At 49.9% G+C, this 22,235-nt stretch overlaps 1 protein-coding gene across 2 annotated transcripts in view; it reads left to right on the top strand.

The window, feature by feature from the left end:
* The first annotated feature begins 15,006 nt into the window (after positions 1–15,006).
* RETSAT (retinol saturase) overlaps positions 15,007–22,235 on the top strand; it is a 33,059-nt gene continuing 25,830 nt past the window's right edge. Inside the window, exons 1-7 of one of the 2 annotated variants that reach the window (XM_075601736.1) lie at positions 15,008–15,244; positions 16,104–16,286; positions 16,466–16,707; positions 16,906–17,107; positions 17,886–18,083; positions 20,157–20,279; positions 20,612–20,750. In XM_075601736.1, the coding sequence (XP_075457851.1) occupies positions 15,088–15,244; positions 16,104–16,286; positions 16,466–16,707; positions 16,906–17,107; positions 17,886–18,083; positions 20,157–20,279; positions 20,612–20,750 (1,244 nt within the window). In that variant the 5' untranslated portion in view covers positions 15,008–15,087. Of the gene's footprint in view, positions 15,245–16,103; positions 16,287–16,465; positions 16,708–16,905; positions 17,108–17,885; positions 18,084–20,156; positions 20,280–20,611; positions 20,751–22,235 lie in introns of both variants that reach the window. The other variant, XM_075601737.1, reaches the window with a different exon arrangement.

The raw sequence follows: 22,235 nt of genomic DNA, 5'->3' as shown, positions 1-22,235 counted from the left end.
CATGCACCCCTTACCTGGATGTGTCAAAATAGGGAGAAGAACGCTAGGGTGACCAGGTGGTTCCTAAGCCTACAGCCCTTTAAATTTTCTGTGGAACACAGGTCGGGGCACAAACATGGCAATGCCGACGGGTTGTCAAGGATGCACTCCCTAATATCCATGGTCGCTCACCCCTCGAGGTCTGAGCTGGGGGGGAGGATATGTGACAGAAACCAGGGGTTGGTAATAAACTCCATATACAGGGCTCCCAGGATACTGAACAGTTTCTGTCCTGTCTAAGCTGAACAGGGCAGCCTCGTGGTACAGGCACTCCATTCCACAGTTTGTCTGCTGCCTGTTTTCTGTCACCTGTCATGCTGATTAGAGTTCAGGTATATAAGACCTGTTTCCTGTTTCCTCTGGGCCCCGCCCAAGAGCCTGGAAGGCTGCTGAACTGCAGAGGGGTGAGAAAGCCTCTTTCCCAAATCGCTTCATTCATTCTGTTAGTTTGTCTAAAGACTGCAAAGGTACTTATTTTGTTGGTGGAAGTGGACAAGCCACTTCCAACTCTGAGTCAGGGACATCTAAGTTTAAGTTATCGCTCAGACGAGCAGCTTTTTGTTTGGCTTTGTTTTCTGTTTAAACTGTGGCAGTCTCAGTACCTGGGACTGAATAAACCAGGCATAGCCTGTTTAAAGGAACAGTACGTGACGTCTCATCATTTAACCTACCCTAAAAGACCGTGTTCTAACAGTCCCGGACAGACGGCGGAGCCCTGGAGTAAGCCGTTTGTCACAATATATATATATATACACACATATATATATATATACAGTATATGGTGTGAAAATTTATAAGATAAAGGTTATATAACATATGTTATATAAGCATATGCTTGGATATATTAACCCTTTCACATAACATTAGTTTGCATTTAGCGTAGGGCCCTGCTATAGAGACTTACCTTGACGTGGTTAGCAGGCTTGGCATTATTTGATCAAAAGATGTAACCAAAAGTCTCCTTTATCTTATAGATTTTCACACCATATATATCCCCATTTATTGCTATCCAAAGGGAGAAGCGCAGGGATTCACTGTCTGTTTTTACTATCAACCATTTAGAATATAAACGTTTCTACTGAGCACTAAGATTGTACAGATACCGGCCAAGCCTCGCACGGCTGTAACCCACCACCGTGTCCTTAGAGTCCCATACCCACCCCAATGTGTGAGACAGCGCTGCCCAAAGAATAGGTGTAAAGTTAGCACCCTGGCTCGCCGACAACAGGTAGATTGGATCCACTGATTCAGCTATGAAGTCCGCCTCCATGTGGGGTGGTATCCGGCTGGAGTGCTCCACACGAAGATAATCTCTTTGATGCAGGTATCTGGTCCCAGACCACCTGTAATCAGGATACAGCTGTGTCTTGGCTGTGTCCCCCAACCTGGTTATTGTGAGGATTCGCCATCCTGGCGGTCGCAGACCATCCCCTCACCTCAATAACCCTTCCGTGACGGACACTCAGGATGTGCTGTCTCGTGGTCCCACTATGCGCGCGCGCGGATCTTACGCGGCCTGATTCTCTGTCCGCTAATTCCATCTCCGACCCCCGCTCTGACGCACGATGGGTGCGTTCGTCCAGCCTCCTCGCTGACGCGCGTTCAAAGCGCCGCCCCGCTCTAATGATAGAGAGGACCGGCGTGGGTGTGACGCGCGCCTCAGGCTACGCACCCTGACCTCCGTGACGCGCGCGGTCGGCGCACGATCGGTTCCGCCCATCCCTGATGAGGCTGCATCCTGGGGCACGCCCCCATGCACCAGAAGCCTATTGGAGTCTTCTTCCTGGTTCCGCCCTGGCTGGCTATTGGAGGCTCCTCCTTTATATACCTTCCTGCTGCATTCAGTCTTTGCTGAGCATAGTCTAGTGTGACGCCGTGCCTTGCTGCATTCCAGTTCCTGTGACCTTGCCTTGCCTGTTGAACGCTTGTTGCCTGACCCTGCATCTCTCTTGGGCTCTGCACCTCTCCTCTCCTGATCCGGCTACGAACGACCATTCTCCTGTCTCCAGTCCTGACCTTGGCTACGTACTCCAATGATCCAATACTCTCCTATCCTGAACCTTGCTATGTACCCTGACGATCCGCTACTCTCCAATCCCGAACTTGGCTACGCACCCTGACGATCCGCAACTCTCCACTCCAGACCTGGCAAGTACTTACTACTATTCTCCAATCTATAACCCTGACCTGGCTTGAATGACTACTCTACATCCTAGGCGCGCCCGCGTGGCTGTGGGTCGGCGTTAACCAATTCCCTACCTCAGCACCGCGGTCGTGCTTCGTTTGTGGTGAGCTACGCGTTACACTATCCACCCTCAAGATGCTGTGGGTGCGCAGTTTCGTACTTTCCCGCCTCAGTACCGGGGTCCCGCTTTGTTCATGGTGAGCGCAAGCATTACAGTATGCTCACAAAAGGAAACTTATCAAAATGTGGCGCTCTAAATAATCAGATATAACCAATAATAGGAATAATACAGTGATACTTATACAAATATATGATGCAGCTGTGACCCAGTTGGGGTTTGCTCAGTCAATCCTCATGTAGAATAGTAGCGATGAAATGTCCGGGAAGCGCAATATATGTAAAAAAGAATAAAATACAATGGTGATAGTGCAATATTGTTAAGGTGAAATGGATAAACTCAAATACAGATGACACTGCTCTCAATATATATACTCACAAACGTGTGAGTTTATTCAGGCACATAAAGGTATCTTTTAAGGTATTGTTGTTAGTCCCTCCGTCATCAGGAGATACAGCAGTCAATGCAGCCCCATATGGATGTACTCCCAGGAACCTTAATCAAAGATACAACTGGACATAGTGCAGACTGTATGTATAATTTATGAAGGTAAGTAAAACAAGTTTACACTCACATAGTTTCAAATAAAGGTAAGCATTTAGATCTCAATGGATCTCTCCAGCCGGATGAATGGTATCTCAGCTCCCCCTCTCTCGTGGCGTGCGTTCCACCGGTGCGTTCCAAACACCGGAAGTGATGTCATCTGCCGCGTCCACTTCCTGGGGTTCCGGCCGTCTCAGGGATAGAGCGTCACTCTACGCGTTTCACCACATAGGTTTCATCAGGAGTGACAATCTATTGCTCAATCGGGATATATATACCCTGAAGAAGTAGTTTATTCTACGAAACATGTTGGATGATTTTTATCTAGTGCCTTAATATTGCCATTGCCTCCATTGGCTTCACCCTGCTAGTATTACTCCCAGTGGTAATTTTGGGCATATGAGAGACTTTGAGAGACTTTGAGAGACTTTGACTGCCTCCCTGCCGGTTCCCTCGCTGCTGCGGAGACTGTGACGTCATCACGCAGTATCCCGCGACAGAGCGACAACGTGGCACGCCGAGTGTACCCTTGCAGAGCTGAGGTCTCACCCCCGTACAGTGGATCTGCTCGCTGAGCTACACGAGCTGCACCAGACGGCTTGGAAGCGCGAGCGGTCCCACCAAGCACCAATACCTGCAACGGAGCGTGGTTGCTGTAAAGGGAAATCCCCTTGGGAGCGATGTACTGCTGGATGAGGGGTTTTGGACATTAATCCTGCTCCTGAACCAACGTAGCGCCCCCGCTGAGAGAAGCAAGCTGCAGACTCTTCTGACAACAGTTGCTGAGTGGTAACTTGTGTGAAACACACTAAATGCACCTATTCCACTGTTTTGATGTACGCAGATTTATTACCATGTAATTACTAATACATAGCATTACTTGCTTCACTATTTGGCGTTGTGCGCTGTTTCTTTTGTTTCCATTACTTAACCAACAGATTGCTACCCTAACCTCTCAGATTCCCCAGCTTAATGTCTCCAGCTCCGTTGTCCCTCCCACCGTGAAGGAACGGGCCCTTCGGAGTTACGTATCCCTACGCCCAATAAATATGCGGGGGACCCACTTGGATGTCGTGTTTTTTTAAATCAGTGCGAGATACAATTCGAACTGTCACCCTCTCGCTTCCCCACTTATCGTACCAAAGTAGCTTATGTTTTCTCCCTTCTTACTGGGGACGCCCTGGCCTGGGCTTCACCTATCTGGGATCTGAAGCCTGAACTCACCTACAACTTCCTTAACTTTAAAAGAGAATTCCGTTTAGTCTTTGACACCCCGGGACGTAGTGGTATGGCTGCTTCCTCCTTGTTCCACATTACGCAGGGTCGGCGATCAGTGGCACGTTACGCTCTGGAGTTCCGGAAAATCGCGGCTGAGACTGATTGGAACGATGGGGCACTCTCCGCGGCGTTCTGGCAGGGACTTTTGGAATCCTTAAAGGACGAGCAGGCGGCTCGTGAAAGGCCATCCTCACTGGAGGCCCTAATCGCTTTGTGCATCAGAGTGGATCAAAGACTTCTGGAGAGGCGGGCTGAACGTCAACGTCTTCGTCCTTCTGTTTCTTTATCTTCTAATTCCAGGTCTCCTGCTCCTGTTCTACCAGCATTGGAAGCTCCGGAACCCATGCAACTAGGCAGTCATCTACTTCCTTCCATGGAGAGAGTACGTCGGAGAAACGAAGGCCTGTGCTTCTATTGTGGATCTCTTGGGCACATCCTGCTGCGTTGTCCCTTGAGGCCGGGAAACGCCAGCGCGAGGTACGACGTACGAGGGAATCTCTCTGGGTACCATCTCTTCTGTTACCTCTTCCGCACAGGTCATTCCCAAATACCTCCTACTGCCTGTTCTTCTCAAGCATGCCAGCCTCCAAACTCCCGCTCTTGCCTTCCTCGACTCTGGTTCCGTAGGGAATTTCATTAACCAGGCTTTTGCTGTCCAGCACAATATTCCTCTCCGGAAGAAGGCCTTTCCAGTCGGATTGGCGGCTATCGATGGACGACCCCTGCAGCCAGCCTTTATTTCTTTGGAGACACTTCCTATTGAGCTTTCTATGAAAGATGGACATTTAGAGCTCATTTCTTTTGATGTCATCCATTCTCCTTCGGTTCAAATCATCCTGGGTTTACCATGACTGCAACTACATAATCCCATCATTGATTGGACTGCCGAGTTTCCCGTACAATGGAGATCCTCCCAGGTGGAATCCTCTTCTCCGCCCGCTGAGGTACTGGCCGTGTTGGAGACCCGTTCCCCGCAGGGCGCCACCTTACCAGATGTTTATTCGGACTTCCTGAATGTCTTCAGTAAGGCCAAATCCGAAGAGCTTCCCCCTCATCGCTCTTTCGACTGCCCGATGGACTTAATTCTGGGTGCCCCTTTCCCTAAAGCCAGGTCATATCCATTGTCCCTGCCTGAGACAGAGGCCATGTCCGAGTATATCACAGAAAACCTTCAAAAAGGCTTCATCCGGAAGTCCACCTCTCCCGCAAGAGCAGGATTCTTCTTTGTAAAAAAGAAAGATGGGACGCTTGGCCCGTGCATCGATTTCCGTGGTCTAAACAAGATTACCATCAAGAATCGCTACCCTTTGCCTCTTATCCCAGAGCTCTTCAATATGCTACATGGAGCGACGATTTTCTCCAAACTTGATCTACGGGGGGCGTATAACCTGATTCGCATCCGCAGTGGAGACGAGTGGAAGACCGCGTTTAACATGCGCAGCGGTCACTATGAGTACCTGGTGATGCCATTTGGGTTGTGCAATGCCCCTGCAGTCTTCCAAGACTTTATGAACGAGGTTTTTCGTGATCTCTTGAATTCTTTTGTAATTATCTACTTGGATGATATCCTTATTGTTAGGACCAGTAGGACAGGCCAGAATCTGCACTTGTGTTAAGCATCCATTTTGTCTGTTCATAACTAGTTAAGATTCCGTAGTCAGCCTTTTGCTGAAATATAATTCCTAATGCACTCAGTTTCTGCCAAATTACATTTCCTTTCTCCCTGCTCAGGATATTGCTAAGATACTTTTTGTATTGTCAGTTTCCTGCTCTTTTACACTGGCGACACACTTTATTCGAGCTTGGCTAGTCCCACGAATTCGGGTATACCCGGGTGTATTGAGGTTTGTGACTGTTTTCTGCCCGAGTGCATTGAGTTATTTTCCAAGCAGGGATTGAAGCATTTTATTCCCGCTGGCTGCAATACTGCACAGTATATAGATATATATATATATACTGCATTACAATTCATGAATTTATGCCATCTGGTAGACACGCGAAGCATTGCAGCCTATTAAATCCTAATCATTATCATTTAACAGATCAGCCGCCCATCAGCCAGGCATGAACCCAGGCTGGGAAGGCAAATGCAACGGGGCTTGTCAGAGGTGAGGAGCGGCGCATTCCAGGTATCTGCCAGGTACATACCGGGTATTTGCTCGAATAAAGTGTGTCGGTGCAGTAGTTAGAATATAATAGACTGGTTCTATGAAAGAGGCAAAATAGTATAACTTAGTTGCTAGAGACTCAAGGTCTCTTTTGATAACAGACAATGAATAAGCTATGTATTCAGACATTGCCTGTATTGGGAGAAACACGTCCCAAAATCATGCCACTAATATATCCTGCCCCTAAATCACGCCTCTAATCAAAGCTACGCCCAAGACACACCCAGGTTAAGCCTATGTTACGCCTATGTTACGCCTCTAATCAGTATCTTTTTTTTCTGGTATAAAAGTCATTACCCTATGAGTAATAAATTGAGACAAAGGATTTGAAACCTGGCTTGCGTTACGTTTCATTTCTTTCGTATTCCCGGGCCTGTAAGTTCATCAAAAATCGGAGATAACAAGTGGCAGTGCGTGAAAGCTTCCCGGGGGAGTCTGCTGAAAAATGGTGCAGATGTGTGTATAATCCAGTCACAAAGCCTTCAGCTTTCTTGGCAGAGGAAAGGTTCCTCTCAGTTCTGAAGCCTAGGCAAGGAAAAAGGTTTTCCTTCACTTATCTTTTCCAAAACCCTCGAGGAACACATTCTCCATACCAAGATGGTGCTCTCTCGTTTACGGGCCAACAAGCTCTATGCCAAGATGGAGAAGTGTGTCTTCCATCAATCCTCAACTACCTTCTTGGGATATATCGTCTCGGATCAAGTGTTCTCCATGGATCCAGAGAAACTCAATTCTGTACTCGAATGGCCACAACTTAACTCTTTAAAGGCGATCCAGCGTTTCCTCGGCTTCGCAAATTATTATAGGAAATTTATTGCTGGGTTTTCTACCTTGGTGGAACCTATTACGGCCCTTACCAAGAAAGGGGCCGATCCTTCCTCTTAGCCATTGGAGGCCAGCCGGGCCTTTGATTCTCTTAAAAAGGCCTTTGTCTCGGCCCCCATTCTGCGACATCCCGTTCCCACCCTCCCCTTTACCTTGGAAGTTGACACCTCCGACGTGGGAGCCTTTCTCTTCCAAAGAACCACCCCCGAAAATAAACTACACCCCTGTGGGTTTTTTTCTAAAAAAAATTCTTCAGCAGAAAGAAATTACGACGTGGGGAACAGGGAGTTGTTGGCCATCAAAATGGCATTACAAGAGTGGAGACATTTTCTGGAAGGAACCAAGGAACCCATTCTGATCCTGACAGACCACAAAAATCTTTCTTACATTGAAGGTGCTCACCGTCTTGGGCCTCGTCAAGCTCGTTGGGCGTTGTTCTTCTCAAGGTTCAACTTTACCATCTCATATATTCCTGGGACAAAGAATATCAAAGCAGATGCATTGTCCCGTCAGTTTATCACTGAGGAGAAGTCACAGGAGGTTCCGGAAAGTATTCTGTCCCCCCAATTGTTTATCTCTGCCGCCTCTTTTAACATACTAGATAAGATTTTGGAGTCTCAAACACAGGTCCCCGAAAGGCTAGAAGTACCTAATGGTCGCCTTTACGCAGCTCCACGTTTTCATCCCCAAATTCTTGAATGGGGTCATTCCTCCAGATCTGCTGGCCATCCCGGGTTTAAGAGGACTATGGATCTCATTCGGCGAACTTTTTGGTGGCCCAATATGATAAAGTACATTAGAGCTTTCACCTCCTCTTGTCCAGTCTGCGCACAAAACAAATCTGTCCGTCAAAAGCCTTCTGGTCTTCTACAACCTCTCCCGGTCCCGGACTGTCCTTGGAGTCACATTGCCATGGATTTCATCGTGGATCTTCCCCCGTCTAATGGTATTACTACTATTCTTGTAATTGTGGACAGATTCTCCAAGCAAGCTCATTTTGTTCCCCTAAAGGGTCTACCCAATTCCAATACTTTGGCGGATATCTTTGTAAATTAGATTTTCCGTATTCATGGCGTCCTGTGGTCCATTGTCTCGGATCGGGGTACTCAATTTGTTTCTAAATTCTGAGGTGCATTTTCCCAGAGGTTGGGCATTACCCTTCTGTTTTCCTCAGGCTACCACCCCCAAACGAATGGGCAAACTGAACGCATGAACCAGTCCCTTGAACAGTATTTGCGTTGTTTTTCTTCTGATTCTCAGGATAATTGGGCTGAGTTGCTCCCTTGGGCAGAATTCGCGATTACCTCTCTAAAAAACGAGTCCACTCAAGAATCACCGTTTTTTGTAAACTACGGATTTCATCCTACCCGCCTTCCCATGCATTCTCCTAGGTCCGGAGTTCCTGCAGCTGATGATAGGGTATCCACCCTACAGGGGTCTTGGAGGAGGATTCAAACAGTTTTACAAGAGTCTGTGCTAAGACAAAAGAGACAAGCAGATAGGCTTCGTCGGGAGGCCCATAAGTTCGTACCTGGAGATAAGGTCTGGCTTTCTTCTAAAAATATCAAACTGAAGGCCCCAACCCCTAAATTGTCTCCCAGGTTCCTGGGTCCTTTCTCTATTCTGAGACAAATTAATCCTGTGGCCTATCAGCTTCGCCTGCCGCCCTCTATGAAGATTTCTCCCGTGTTCCATGTCTCACTGTTGAAACCCTTTATCCAAGGCAAACGATTCGCTCATCCTTTGCTTCGGCCTCCTCCCCCCTATTGTACCAGGACAACAGGAGTTCGAGATCCAGTCCATTATTGACTCTCGCATCTCCAGGGGCAAACTCCAATTTCTGGTTCACTGGAAGGGATACGGACCTCAGGACCGTTCTTGGGTCTCGCATACGGATCTTCACGCTCCATCTCTGCTCAAACGATTCCACCAAAAATTTCCCCTCAAACCTTGGATGGTTCGTCCGGAGTCCGACCCTCGAGGGGGGGGGGGGGTACTGTAACGATCCGCGATGTGGGTATACCCGCTGCCAGCACCTCCTTACCTCTCTTACATGCTGCCCAGGCTCCCCGGCGGCGTTCCTCGCTCCTTGCGGCTCCCTCTCCCGCTGCCCCCACACTTCCGGGTCGCGCGCGTCACCCCTACGGGCGTGCAAGGACCCAGGCTGCCATTTTCTGGCGCCGTGCGCCTGACTCCACCCCCGATGACGCAGCGCACACTCCACACGTTTCCCTGTCTCTTCAACGTCAGGTCCGCCCCCCAGACCCTTCTCTCCCATCAGGCTTTTCCCCGGGCCGCTCCTCCACTCCTCCCCTTGCTGTGACAGGCCCCAGCTACCCAGACACCTTTCCCCTATCAGGTCATTCCCCGGGCCGCTCCTCCATTCCTCCCTCGCTCCGATAGGCCCCAGCTTCCCAAACACTTCCCTCCTATCAGGTCTTTCCTCAGACCACTCCTCCGTTCCTCCCCTTCCTCTGATAGGTCCCAACCCCCTATTTAGTCTCCCCTCACCATTACCTCCTTGCTCTGCATAGCTTCTGTACCTAGGTGCTGTCTGCTGTTGCCTGGCCCCTTTTGTCTTTCAGTCCCTGTTCCTGTCCCTGGATTTTCTGCTGACCTCCCTGGATATTGACCTTTGGCTTTGGACTTCGTTTATACTGCTCTCTGGTACCCTTGGACTTCGTTTATACTGCTCTCTGGTACCCTTGGACTTGGCGTTGGACTCTTTATCTTGCAGCCTTCTCTATCCCTTGGATACGGCTTACGGACAATCTACTTCGCTGCTCTCTCCACCCCACGACCCAGGCTTACGGACACTCAACAACGCTGCTCTCTCCATTCCACGACCATTGGCTTACGGACTATACTTAACACCGCTGGAGTTGGCAAGTACGGTACTTTTTTTATTGTTGTTACCCGGACCATCTATGCTACTTCCACACTCCGGCCGTGCCCCCGTTTACTGTTAGGTGTGTGGTATTATCCCTTTCCACCTCAGTCCCGGGGTCTCGTCTGGCTTGTGGGCAGGCCGAGCGTTACAGTTACCTCCTTACTGGCTGCATCTCAGTCCTCTGCTCTGTTTACAGAGCACGCGCGCACACGCAGCTCTTCTACTCCCACCACGGAGCTTGGCTCCGCCACCAATCGTGTCACGCATCTCTCACGCGCGGCGCAAACACGTAACGCTGTGCACCACTCCCCAGCTGCGTGGCAAGTGTTCTAATTGCCCACTTCTCTCCTGCAGCCTATCTCTGCCTCCACAAATTCCGCTGCTCCGTTCTGCCCCCTGCCTCATTGGATCCTGTCTGCTATAAATGCCTTGCTCATTCACTCCTGCTTTGCTGAGCATAACCTGTGTAGCCTTGTGTTCCTGCGTTCTGTTTTGCCTTGCCTTGTGCCTTGCTGTTTCTCTCTAGTTGCTTTCTTGTGTACCGACCCGGCTTGACTATTGGACTCTCTCTGGATAACAACCCCGGCTTGGATATTTGACCCTCTCTGGATAACGACCCCGGCTTTCTCCTGACTAACCGCACCTCTCCAACCCTGACCATTGCTCTTGGACACGCTACCACTCTCCCGGCTCCAACCCCAAACCACAGCACAACTGACACTGACCATTCTCCTGACTCCGCACCTGGATCCCAGCAAGTATCTGAACTAACCTATTCTCTCTATCCCAGACCCGGCTACGCTGACTATCCACCCTGCAGACGTGCCTCTGTTGCTGTGGGTGCGCAGTTTCGTACTTTCCCACCTCAGTACCGGGGTCCTGCCTTGTTCGTGGTGAGCGCAAGCATTACAATCCCAAAGACCAAGACTGAGCTCAACTCCAGACGATGACCTCTGAAGGAGATCCCGGGACCAGGGATAAGAGCCATGTGCAACACGGCCCCTGTCATAGAAGATAGAGTGCCCTTCTCAGAGTTGAGGGTCGCGGATTCCTTAGGATGCCAATCCAAAGCCACCCCCCCCTTTCTGTGGTCCAGAAGGGATGAACATCACCCATGATCATAGCGTGGAAGGATATGGTCCAATATCACATTCGGGACTCTGTGGCTGGCATTATCCTCCAGGCTGTCCAGAAAAACAAGCCTGCAATTCTGAAACGTGCCCCCAGCGACAGTCGTCATCGTCATGCGAGAGGCGGACAAATTAAAAATTGACAACGGTCTACTCTACCGGGTGGTACAATACCACAACCGACCGGATAGACGGCAACTGGTTCTCCCCAGGAACCTACAATACTGCACCGACACACTTTATTCGAGCAAATACCCGGTATGTACTTGGCAGATACCTGGAATGCGCCGCTCCTCACCTCTGACAAGCCCCGTTGCATTTGCCTTCCCAGCCTGGGTTCATGCCTGGCTGATGGGCGGCTGATCTGTTAAATGATAATGATTAGGATTTAATAGGCTGCAATGCTTCGCGTGTCTACCAGATGGCATAAATACATGAATTGTAATGCAGTATATATATATGTAGTGTGCAGTATTGCAGCCAACGGGAATAAAATGCTTTAATCCCTGCCGGAAAATAACTCAATGCACTCGGGCAGAAAACAGTCACAAACCTCAATACACCCGGGTATACCCGAATTCGTGGGACTAGCCGAGCTCGAATAAAGTGTGTCGCCAGTGTATATGGTCCTGAGGTCCTTACACGATGAACATGGCCATCTCTGTGTGGAGAAGACCTTTGGGTTGGTTCGAGATCGATTCTTCTGGCCACGGATGTTCGAGTCAGTGGAGTGACACTGTTGCCAGTGCTCAAGGTGCACCCAGGACAAGTCTCTCCCTACCAGAGCCGCACCTATGGCTCACCTGAAGAACTCGGGCCCCATGGACTTTGTGTGCATGGACTTCCTGTGTATTGAGCCCGACAGCCGAGGTGTCGTAATGTGCTGGTCATCACGGACCACTACACCCGGTTCTCCCAAGCCTATCCAACTAAGGATCAGAAGGCCATTACAGTAGCCAAAATATTATGGGAGTGGTACTTTGTCCATTACAGCCTCCCAAACCGGCTACACTCAAATCAGGGCAGAGACTTTGAAAGCAAACTTATCCGGGAGCTGCTTAAGTTACTGGACATAACCAAGTCTCGAACAACTCCTTATCACCCGGAGGGAGATGCACTACCGGAACGGTTCAATCGTACCTCCTGGACATGCTTGGGACTCTGAAAGGAGCACAGAAGACAGAGTGGAGTAGGCATGTAGAGCCTCTGGTGCATGCATTTAACTGCACCCATCATGAGTCCACAGGGTACACACCATACTTCCTCATGTTTGGGCGAGAAGCTCGGCTTCCCATAGACGAGCGTCTGAGGGTATCAACCGATGGGATACCCAATATGACACACTTCCACTATCTGCAAAGGCTTCAAGAGAACCTGCAGTACACCTACCAGCTAGCAGAGAAGGCTGCCGCTCACTTAAATGCCAATAATAAGAGGCGATACGACCACAAGGTCAGACACTGGGACATTCGGCCTGGAGATGCCGTGCTTCTCTGCAATCTTGAATTTCCTGAGAAACACATATAAGCCGACCGTTAGCGGGACGGTATATTTGAGGTCGAGTTGCAGATGCTGGGCCTCCCGGTCTACCGCATAAAAAATGCGAATGGCCGGGTAAAGGTCTGGCACTGCAACCACCTTCTCTCCATCCCGCAGATGGGAGACGACGAGCCAAAGATACCGGCTACACCACTGGACGGTGAGCTGGAACAGTTCGAAGACAACGAGAACACCATAAATGAAACCACAAATGAGTCTACCAAGGACTCTATGGAAGCAGAGAAAACAGTAAATGAAACTGAAGAGGATCCTATGGAGGGACCCTCTCAAAGGGGACCCCAAAGTCACAGAGCACCTCTCGGAGAAGCTACAGGGCCCCGACGAACAATGCCCACTAGGGTGGCTTCTATGAGCCAACCTCTGGATCCTAGAAGCCGGTGCTTCATACCACGCAGACTATTCAGAGACATTTATACCCTCAATTGGAAAGGCTGAGCCTCAGGACTATGCATATTACTCCCCAGAGGGAGTAGCTGAAGAACCGCTCAGATGGAGCCAAAGAGTTAGGCATCCTCCCAATCGGATGACCTATGATTATATTGGGGCACCATAGTATGATGCTTAGCAGTGGTCTCGGAACAAAACACGGTCTGTGCTCACGATGTTCACTGAACTGCACAATCTTATGTAGTGTCATTGGGAATATGATAAGTTGTGTTATGTTACTGCATTTTTATTATATAACTTTGTTGTTATTGTTATATGTGTTACCCTGTCCCAAGCAGGAATGTTGGGTTTTTCACCAGGAGGAGAATCTAGCCTGGGTTCCCCCTGGTCCCCCGCTGTCCCCTTACCTCTTGCTGCAGCTGCGACTGTCAGCGGAGGCTAGGGGGAGTGTGGGGAGAAGTACCAGGGCTGCGGGCTGCTTGCCGTTTGCTCAGGGAGGCTCAATTCCCAGCAGCCCCCTGGGCTGTTGATCATATGCCGCAAAGCAGCCAATCACGTGGCAGGATTCCCCTGCTCCGGGGATTGATACATTTGGCGTGCTGAGGAACGTGCCAGTCGGAGCTGGGATGCCATTAGGGTAGGTGGTATGTGTGCAGGTGTCTGTGGCATCGGCACTAGGCCAGAGACCCCCATTAGACCCCAGCTAAGCCCCGACTCACCTTAGCTTGTGGTTGTAAGGACAGGCCCATCAGATAGGGACACTGCCCCTGTAGTACCATAGGTAGAGGGACAAAGCCAGGACGAGGCTGTATCCTGGCCATAGGTGATCTGGGACCAGATCACCCATCTGCTACAAAGACATTGTACATGGTGGTACAGTCCGTGCGGGACCCACCCAACGTAGTGGCGGAGGCGTTGCGGTTCATCCTTCGGATCCGTCGATTCCATCCTACAGCTGAAGCGCGCCCGGGTGTGGTTGCACCCGGCAGGTACCCCACCTCATCAAGTGCACCAACCATACACGGGCTAGTGGGGGAGCGCTGTCACACACGTGGGAGGGTGAGTGACTCTGTAGACACTAGGGTGGTTGAGTGCCCTGGGGCACCTTAGTACTTGGGGGTAACCCCACGAAGGTGAGGACACGGTGCAAGGGGGAAGCATGGTGAAGGGGTATGGCCCTGCAAGGCTTGTATGTTTTGTAGAGTGATTACTATTCTGTACAATAAAACTGTTATACTTACACAAGTGTGTTTTGTTGCATGGGGTTCCTGTAACGGGGTAATGCCACATAATAGAATTCCGTTCTAGGTGGAGGCGCTATCGATCATCGACTCAGGTATACCCCAGGTTCCCAGCAGCAGAGGCTCAGGTTTCCTGTGAGCCACAGATATTGCACCGCAACACACACACCGTAGCCCCACATCTCCCAGGGGGTGGAGGAAAGTGTGCTACATTCGCTAAACACCATTTTGTAACTATGCACTTGATCAGGTCATCATTCCATTACCAATTCCAAAGAATATTTATTAGATTATCAAATAATTCTTAAATGTAATCATCTACTGTGACAGATTCATAATTGCTCAAATTTTCATGAAAATTTAGATTTTTCTGCAAGATATGATGAAAAATACAATGAGCCCCGTTTGTTCTGAACACAGTGAATATATTTATATATATATAGCATTAGATAGATATGTGCTGACGACAATGAAATACTCATCTATTACATATACACACAGCTGTTGCTCCTCCCTCCGGTGAGTGAAAGGTGTCACGTTTTGTAACACGCACCCTCCTTTCCGTGTCTTCCACAAGCAATTGGCAGTGCATATCTCCCCGGCAGAGGAGGGGTTATGGGAAGTGTTGTGACGCGATAGGTCCAGCCCATTGCCTGTGTGTTCAAAGAGCAGTGTGAGCCTTGCACACAGAGAGGGAGAGAGAGCTACAGACTGACAGGCAGCATGTGGTTCTACATCGCAGCCGGGGTCGTCCTGTCCCTCATCATCCTTAAGAAGTGGTTGGGAGGCAGAGCGCCGAACCCCTTTGCAGTGGACACTAGGGGACCCCCCAAACCGCTGGTTACCGATAAAGCTTTGCGCAGGAAGGTGATTAAGAAAGGTAATGAGACTGTGCAGCTACTGTCAGGCTTAGGGTTCTATCTGAAGTTCCACAAGGGGTTAATAAGAGGCGCAGCAATGGCTATCACAACATACGCCCCAAGTCAGACAGGCTACAGAACTCTCCATGTTTGCAATGAATAGTTGGGAAGATACGTAGGGGGACAGGGATAGAGGGGAAGTCAAATGACAGTGATAGAGGAAAGGGACAGTGAGAAAAGGCAGGACAGATGGGACAATGATAGTCACATGACAGTAGGACAGAGGATATACAGTACTGCATTGTGGGGGTTTCATCTGAGTGCATTCCTGGTTTCGTTGGCACAGAGATGGTTACTCAGGCAGTGAAGTTGGTAGAGCTGTGAGCGGCAATGTTTTTGGCAAATTAATACACCCAATATGTTTTCATTATTCGTTTGAATACAACATTTTGCATATAACTGAGTAAGTGGCGTTATTCATGTAATTAGCACTGCCCATATAATGCCAAAGCGATAAGTAATTGAATTGACCTTAATGCAGTGTATATATAAATGTAGCCAATGTTATAGCGCCTATTAACACAAGTGTTTACAGAGCACCAGTGAAAACAATGGTAATGCATGCACTAACTCCTTAATGCATGCAATATTTACAGCATTACTCCGCATTAATGGGGTTAATAACACTCCTACATCTGTGTGTGTGTGTGTGTATGTATATATATATTTGAAAAATGAATTCTTTATTGTATTTTACATTAAAAAATATATATATATATATATATATATATATATCTATCTTTTTAATGTAACATACAATAAAGAATTCATTTTTCAAATAATGAATTTTGCCATCTCCCTCCCTCTCTCCCCTCGCAGTCTTCTCCCCAGACAAGGTCCCACGGAATCTGGATGCAATCGTAATAGGCAGTGGTATTGGGGGTCAGGGAGTGGCCGCTCTTCTTGCGAAGGCCGGAAAACGGGTGCTAGTGCTGGAGCAGCTGGGCAAACTGGGGGGCTGCTGTCACACCTTCAATGAGAAGGGCTACGAGTTTGATGTGGGTGAGTAGCAGTGCAGGCGGGGAGGGTTGGGCTGTTAGGGCAGTAAGAGGGGTGGGTGCATGGAGCTGCGCACCGGAGGAGGGAGCAGGAGGAAAATAATTGGGATATAAGATAGCCCCGTTAGTAGGGGATAAGTTGTGGCACTGCAGGTGTTGGGTGACCGCTCTCATGCTTCTTAGGGATTCATTACATTGGGCAGTTGAACGAGCTGTCCCCACTGCGCGTCATGATTGATCAGCTGACGGATGGACAGCTGCAGTGGGCACTGATGGATGACCCATTCGACGTGGTGCTTCTGGGGGACCCTGGGAATGGGCGAAGATACAACATGCGCACTGGGCACCGGCAGTACACAGACGAGCTGAAGAAGGCTTTCCCTGGGGAGGAGGGAGCCATTGACCGCTTTATGCACCTGGTCAAGGTGAGTCTGCTGTATGTACAGTAACACAGGATCTGTGTCACTGTCATCCTGCAGTGGGAGGTACATTGTCCATGTCCCTTCTGTTTGTCACTGTGTCATCCTGTAGTGGGAGGGACAGGCTCCACGTCCCATAGGTCCCTTCTGACTGTGTCACCCTGCACCCGGGCAGAGTGCACTAATTAAAGCCTCTCCATGCAGAAAGTCTCCGGACGGATTCAGGACATGGTCATGCTGAAGATGATACCCCTGGCCCTTGCCCGCTTCCTGTGCCGCTCCGGCCTGGTGCATTGGTTCTCCCCATTCTTCAGCTATGCGTCCCGCAGCGTGGCTGAGGTCATCAATGGCCTGACGGAGAACCAAGAGTTGCGCACCGTGCTGAGTTACATCTTCGGAACATACGGTACAATGGGGACACATGGGCATACCTGCACATACTGTTCTTCCGTACGGCTTATATACTGCAAACCAGAGGCTTTAAACAAGAGGCCGAGTTAGATGTACTTCATTCCAGAGCCTCCTAACGTATGTAACCCCTTTGGCAGTGGTTTGGTTAATGCTACTCATGCTCTTATGTATTGTACATTTTCTGTTCCTGTGGGACAGAGGCAAAGGGAGAACATGCAGATTAACCACACTTTTATAGCACAACAATCAAAGGAAAGGTGGGCGTAATGAGTATGAAGTTGGTACAAGTATAGATATACATACTCGAACATGAGTCGGTGGTACAGGGTGGTCTATTACTTTGTGATAATAGACCAGGACTGCTACATGCACAGCAAAACCGTAGCAGTATTCAGCTTGACTGCATAGCACAAGCCTACTAAAGTTGTGTGTGTGCATTGGAGTGAAATAAAGATGGTAAATGAAGCATAATGATATATGCGTGGTTTACAGGAATGGGGGTGAGGTTAGGTGGAGTTATAAAACTGCCAGGCTGCATTATTCAACTACACATGATGAGATTGCTCTGCAGGATCCCAGAGGGGAGGTGACGACAGAGAGAGGAAGGGGAGTTATATAAGACCCCGCAGGGCCATATAATTTACTGCTGGCCCCTCCAGCAGTCGAAGGGTTACTTAATGGTGGAAGGTCTGTGATAAGGGCAGATAATAAAGCTAAGAGAAAGCAGGTGCCCAGAGCCCATGTAACCAGGTCTGTGTCCTGTCTCTCTGCAGGTGTGTTCCCGGAGAAGGCCAGCTTCGCTCTGCACTCTGTGCTAATAGAACACTACATGCGAGGGGCCTGGTACCCCAAAGGAGGCGCCAGTGAAATCACCTACCACCTGGTGCCCGTGATCGAGAGGGCAGGGGGTGCCGTGATGGCAAAAGCCACAGTGGAAAAGATTCTGATTAATGGGGAGAGGAGAGCATGCGGTGAGGACAGCTGAGAGGCACCTAACTATCATAAGGACACGTACCTCTCACCCTCCTCCTGATACACAGACATCAGTGAGCCACCACTCCGGGTTTAACCCGGAGATTACGGGTTTTGACCACGTATCTCCGAGCTCCAGGTTTACCCAGTAAACCTTCTGGGTGGCGGCATGTGGGTGTGTTCGGCGTGGCAACGGTATTTCCCGGCGGCCTCGGAGTCCTCCCGGCATCTTCCCCTGTTATAACTCCGTTCAATATGGCCGCACGGCGTCAAATGGTGCTGCGTTGCCAGGGCAACGGGGAAGCTACGTGACATCACAGCATCACGTGACACCGGTTACCATGACACCAGACTCTACGTGATGCCTCGGCCCCACAAGGCTTTTCATTGTCATGGCAACTTGACGCTGCGTGATGCCATGATGCCACTTAGCGTCCCGTTGTCATGGCAATGGGGCGCCATGTGACGCCACGCAGCCATATTGACAGGTTGGAGCGGAAGATGCCGGATGATGTTGGAACAGTGCTAGAAGATGCCATTGAGACGCCGCCGAAGAAGGTAAGCGCCGGGTTGACCTTCAGTAGAAGGTGGCAACCCTGCTCTGCCCTCCTAATACACAGACATCAGTGACACGTACCTCTCACCCCCTCTTAATACATAAGACATCAGGGATACATACATCTCACACCCTCCTAATACACAGACATCAGGGATACATACATCTCACACCCTCTTAAAACACAGACATCAGTGACACTTACCTCTCACCCCCTCCTAATACACAGACATTAGGGACACGTACCTCTCACACTCTCCTGATACACAGAGACGAGGGACACATACCTCTCACCTCCTAATACACAGACATCAGCAGGGCCGCCGACAGGGGGGGAACGGAGGTAGAGGTGTCCCGGGCCCAGTGGCAGACCGGGGTCCGGCGGCGCAACTTGGGCCCGATCTCTCTCTGGCCAGGCCCGGCTGCTGGTCTTCTCCTGGCTGGGCCACGGCTCTCTCTCAGATGCAGGCCTCTATCACTGTCCCACGCCAACGGGCCTCTGTGACGTCAGCACAGAGGAAGTAAGCTTGGGCCAGCATCCAGCACGCAACGGCATGGAGGGTGACCCGGCGCACGCCAGCTCGGCGTGGGACAGAGGGATAGAGGCCTGCAGTGAATGAGAGCCGGGGCCCGGCCGCGAGATGACTGGCAGCCAGGCATGGCCAGAGGTCAGCCCCAACTTGCCGTGCCGGCCTGACGGGCCTCCCACACACCATCCACAAGGTAAGTCTGTTTTTTTAAATATGTATTGGGGGAGTGGGGGTCTTGGTTATATGTATTGGGGTAGTGGGGGTCTTGGTTATATGTATTGGGGTAGTGGGGGTCTTGTTTTTATGAATGGGGGCGTGGGGGGTCTTTTTAATATGTATTGGTGGATGGGGGTGTCTTTTCTAAAATGTATTGGGGAAGTGGGGGGCTTTTTAATATGTATTGGGGGAGTGGGGTTATATGTATTTTGTGGGGGGGGTTGAGTGAGAGGGGGAGAGGAAGGGAGTGACTGAGTGAGGAAAAGAGGGAGTAAGAATGAGACGCAGGGGAGATAAATACTTGCAAGGCGAGATGGGGTGTGATTGAGGAAGAGGGAGGGAGACAGAGGAGGGGAAATACATAGGAAGAGTGTGGGAAATAGAGGGAACTTGTGAGGTGTGAAATGGGGGGCTCGCAATACCGCACCGGGGGGGGGGGGGGGGGGCGGACATAACTCTAGTCCTGGGCCCCAGGAAATCTGTCTGCGGCCCTGGACATCAGGAACATGTACCTCTCACCTTCTCCTAATACACTGACACGAGGGACATGTACCTCTCACCCCATCCTAATACACAGATATCAGGGACACGTACCTCTTACACTCTCCAAATACACAGACATCAGAGACATACATCAATACAGAAGCATCAGGGAGACGTTCCACTCGCCTACTATCACACCACGAACACCTCTCCATTTGTTGTATTATGTTTGCTCTGTTGCTGTTATTAGTCTACAAGCCGATTTTTACCCCTGGTATTTTTGACAGGGGTTGTTGTGAGGGGCAAAGGCCAGGACCCTGTGAATATCTTGGCCCCCATTGTGATTTCTGACGCTGGAATTTTCAACACATACGAGAACCTCCTACCTCCTGAAATGACATCGCTGCCAGGTAAGACAGGGGGGCGTGCATCGGAGGATGAAAGAAGGGGATATTGCAGTGAGCTGATTTAAGCATGAAACACAGAGACTGCAGGATGAAAGTCCTGGGTGGAGAGGAGGAGTATTCAGTAAAGGAAGAGCAACAGAGCTGTATTCACACTATCTTTCTCTCTTTCACTTTATCACCCTCTCTTCCCCTGCACTCTCACAATGCTCCCCCCTCCTTTTTTTCCCCTTTCTCTCCCTGCTCCCCCGCCCTCTCTCCTCTCTCTCATTTTTACTCTCTGTTCTCCCACCCTTTTCATCTCCCTCCACCCCACCTCCCCTCCCCCATCTTTGCAGAGATACAGTCTCGGCTGAGCATGGTGCAGCATGGCATGGGCGGTTTGAGCCTCTTCATCGGCATTAAAGGCACGAAGGAAGAGTTGGGTCTCCCGGCTTCCAATTATATACACATCCCAGACACTGACCTGGAGAAACTGTAAGTAGCATCATCACCCATCACAGTGCCAGAGCCTGGCTGGCAGGTAGCAGTGGTCTAGGACATTTGATCGCTGCTGTTTTGCCGTGACCAAGATGCCGCGGCTGTTTAGTCGCCACTTAACTTTGCCTCACTGACATCTGCCATTTCGCTGCCAAGGTAAGCCCTTAACCTTACCTCTTACCCTAAAACCGCCTAATCTTTACCCCTAATACTAATACTACCTCTTAGCCTAAAACCTCTTACCCTAAATCCACTCACCCTAAAAACCTAACCCCTTACCCTAAACCCCCTACCCTAACCGCTAAAACCCCTTAGGTTAACTTACCTTATTGGAGAAATGGTCAGCGGCGGAGTCTCAAGCGGTGGAGCAGCTGCGGCAAAGAGTCCCTTTGTGGCCAAATTCCGGCACTGACGTGGTTGCGGCAAAGCAACCATGACCAAATCTCCGATTCAGGGTAGCAGGGCATCTGATGCACCCTGGCACACAGCTACATGCAGGAGAACATGAAGTTGCTCATTTGCATGTCACTACCCAGAATCCTTGTCTGCAGCTTAACCATTGTATGACGGTTGACACTGGGGGGAATGAAGCAGAATTGGGAGACCTGCAGATACACTCACAGGCTCTGTATCTTTGCTAAACTTAAGATAGCTAGCTGAAAACAGCATTTTAGCGAATATTGCAAGACATGCTGCATTCCTAATGGGCTGATGGGCGATTCCAATCCAGCAGTGATGTGATGATGGCTGAGTATTTCTAAAGTGGCTTTATCTCTGGCACAATGTTTTCAGCTAAAGAGCCAGCAGCAGTAGCAGCAGCAGCAGAAACTACTCCTCCACTACACATATTCCTACACTAGCTTTCCATAATTCTCATAACCTCTAGAATGAAATGTAAAACCCAAGCAATGACTTACGAAGATCTCAACAACACTGCCTCCCCTTACATCTCAGCCCTCCACAAATACGTACACTACGATCTGCCCACCACACCCGCCTTTCCTCCCACCTTGTTACCTCCTCTCACTCCCGCCTGAAAGATTTTTCTCCTGCTGCCGCCCTACTCTGGCATTCCCTACCACGCACCATCACTCTCCCCCAGCTTTCAGATGTTTAAAAACTCCCTGAAAGCTCACCTTTTCAAGGAAGTCTACTTGCCATACCTCAAACATCCAATTCCCCTCCCACTTCAAAGCCATTGGGACCAGCTGTGTGGCTGGACCAATCTCCACCCCTACTTAACATTCCCCCTCCCCCCCCCCCCCCAAAAAAACCTTAATGACTTCAGCTGTCAGACTGGGCCATAGTCTAACCTGAGCCACGTCTTATTCTACAATAAGCAGCCACCTTATCTTCTTGTTTCAACATTGTCCCTCATTCCCTCCAGTCTGTAAGGCTATGGCCCCACTGTTCCCTGCTGCATGCGTGCAATCTGCGATCTGTAGGGGAGCTTTGGGATGCGCGAGGGGGTGCGGCCATGAC

The sequence above is a fragment of the Ascaphus truei genome, chromosome 5, assembly GCF_040206685.1.
Source record: "Ascaphus truei isolate aAscTru1 chromosome 5, aAscTru1.hap1, whole genome shotgun sequence".
NCBI classification, from domain to species: Eukaryota; Metazoa; Chordata; class Amphibia; order Anura; family Ascaphidae; genus Ascaphus; species Ascaphus truei.
This window is presented reverse-complemented; position numbering and strand designations above follow the sequence as displayed.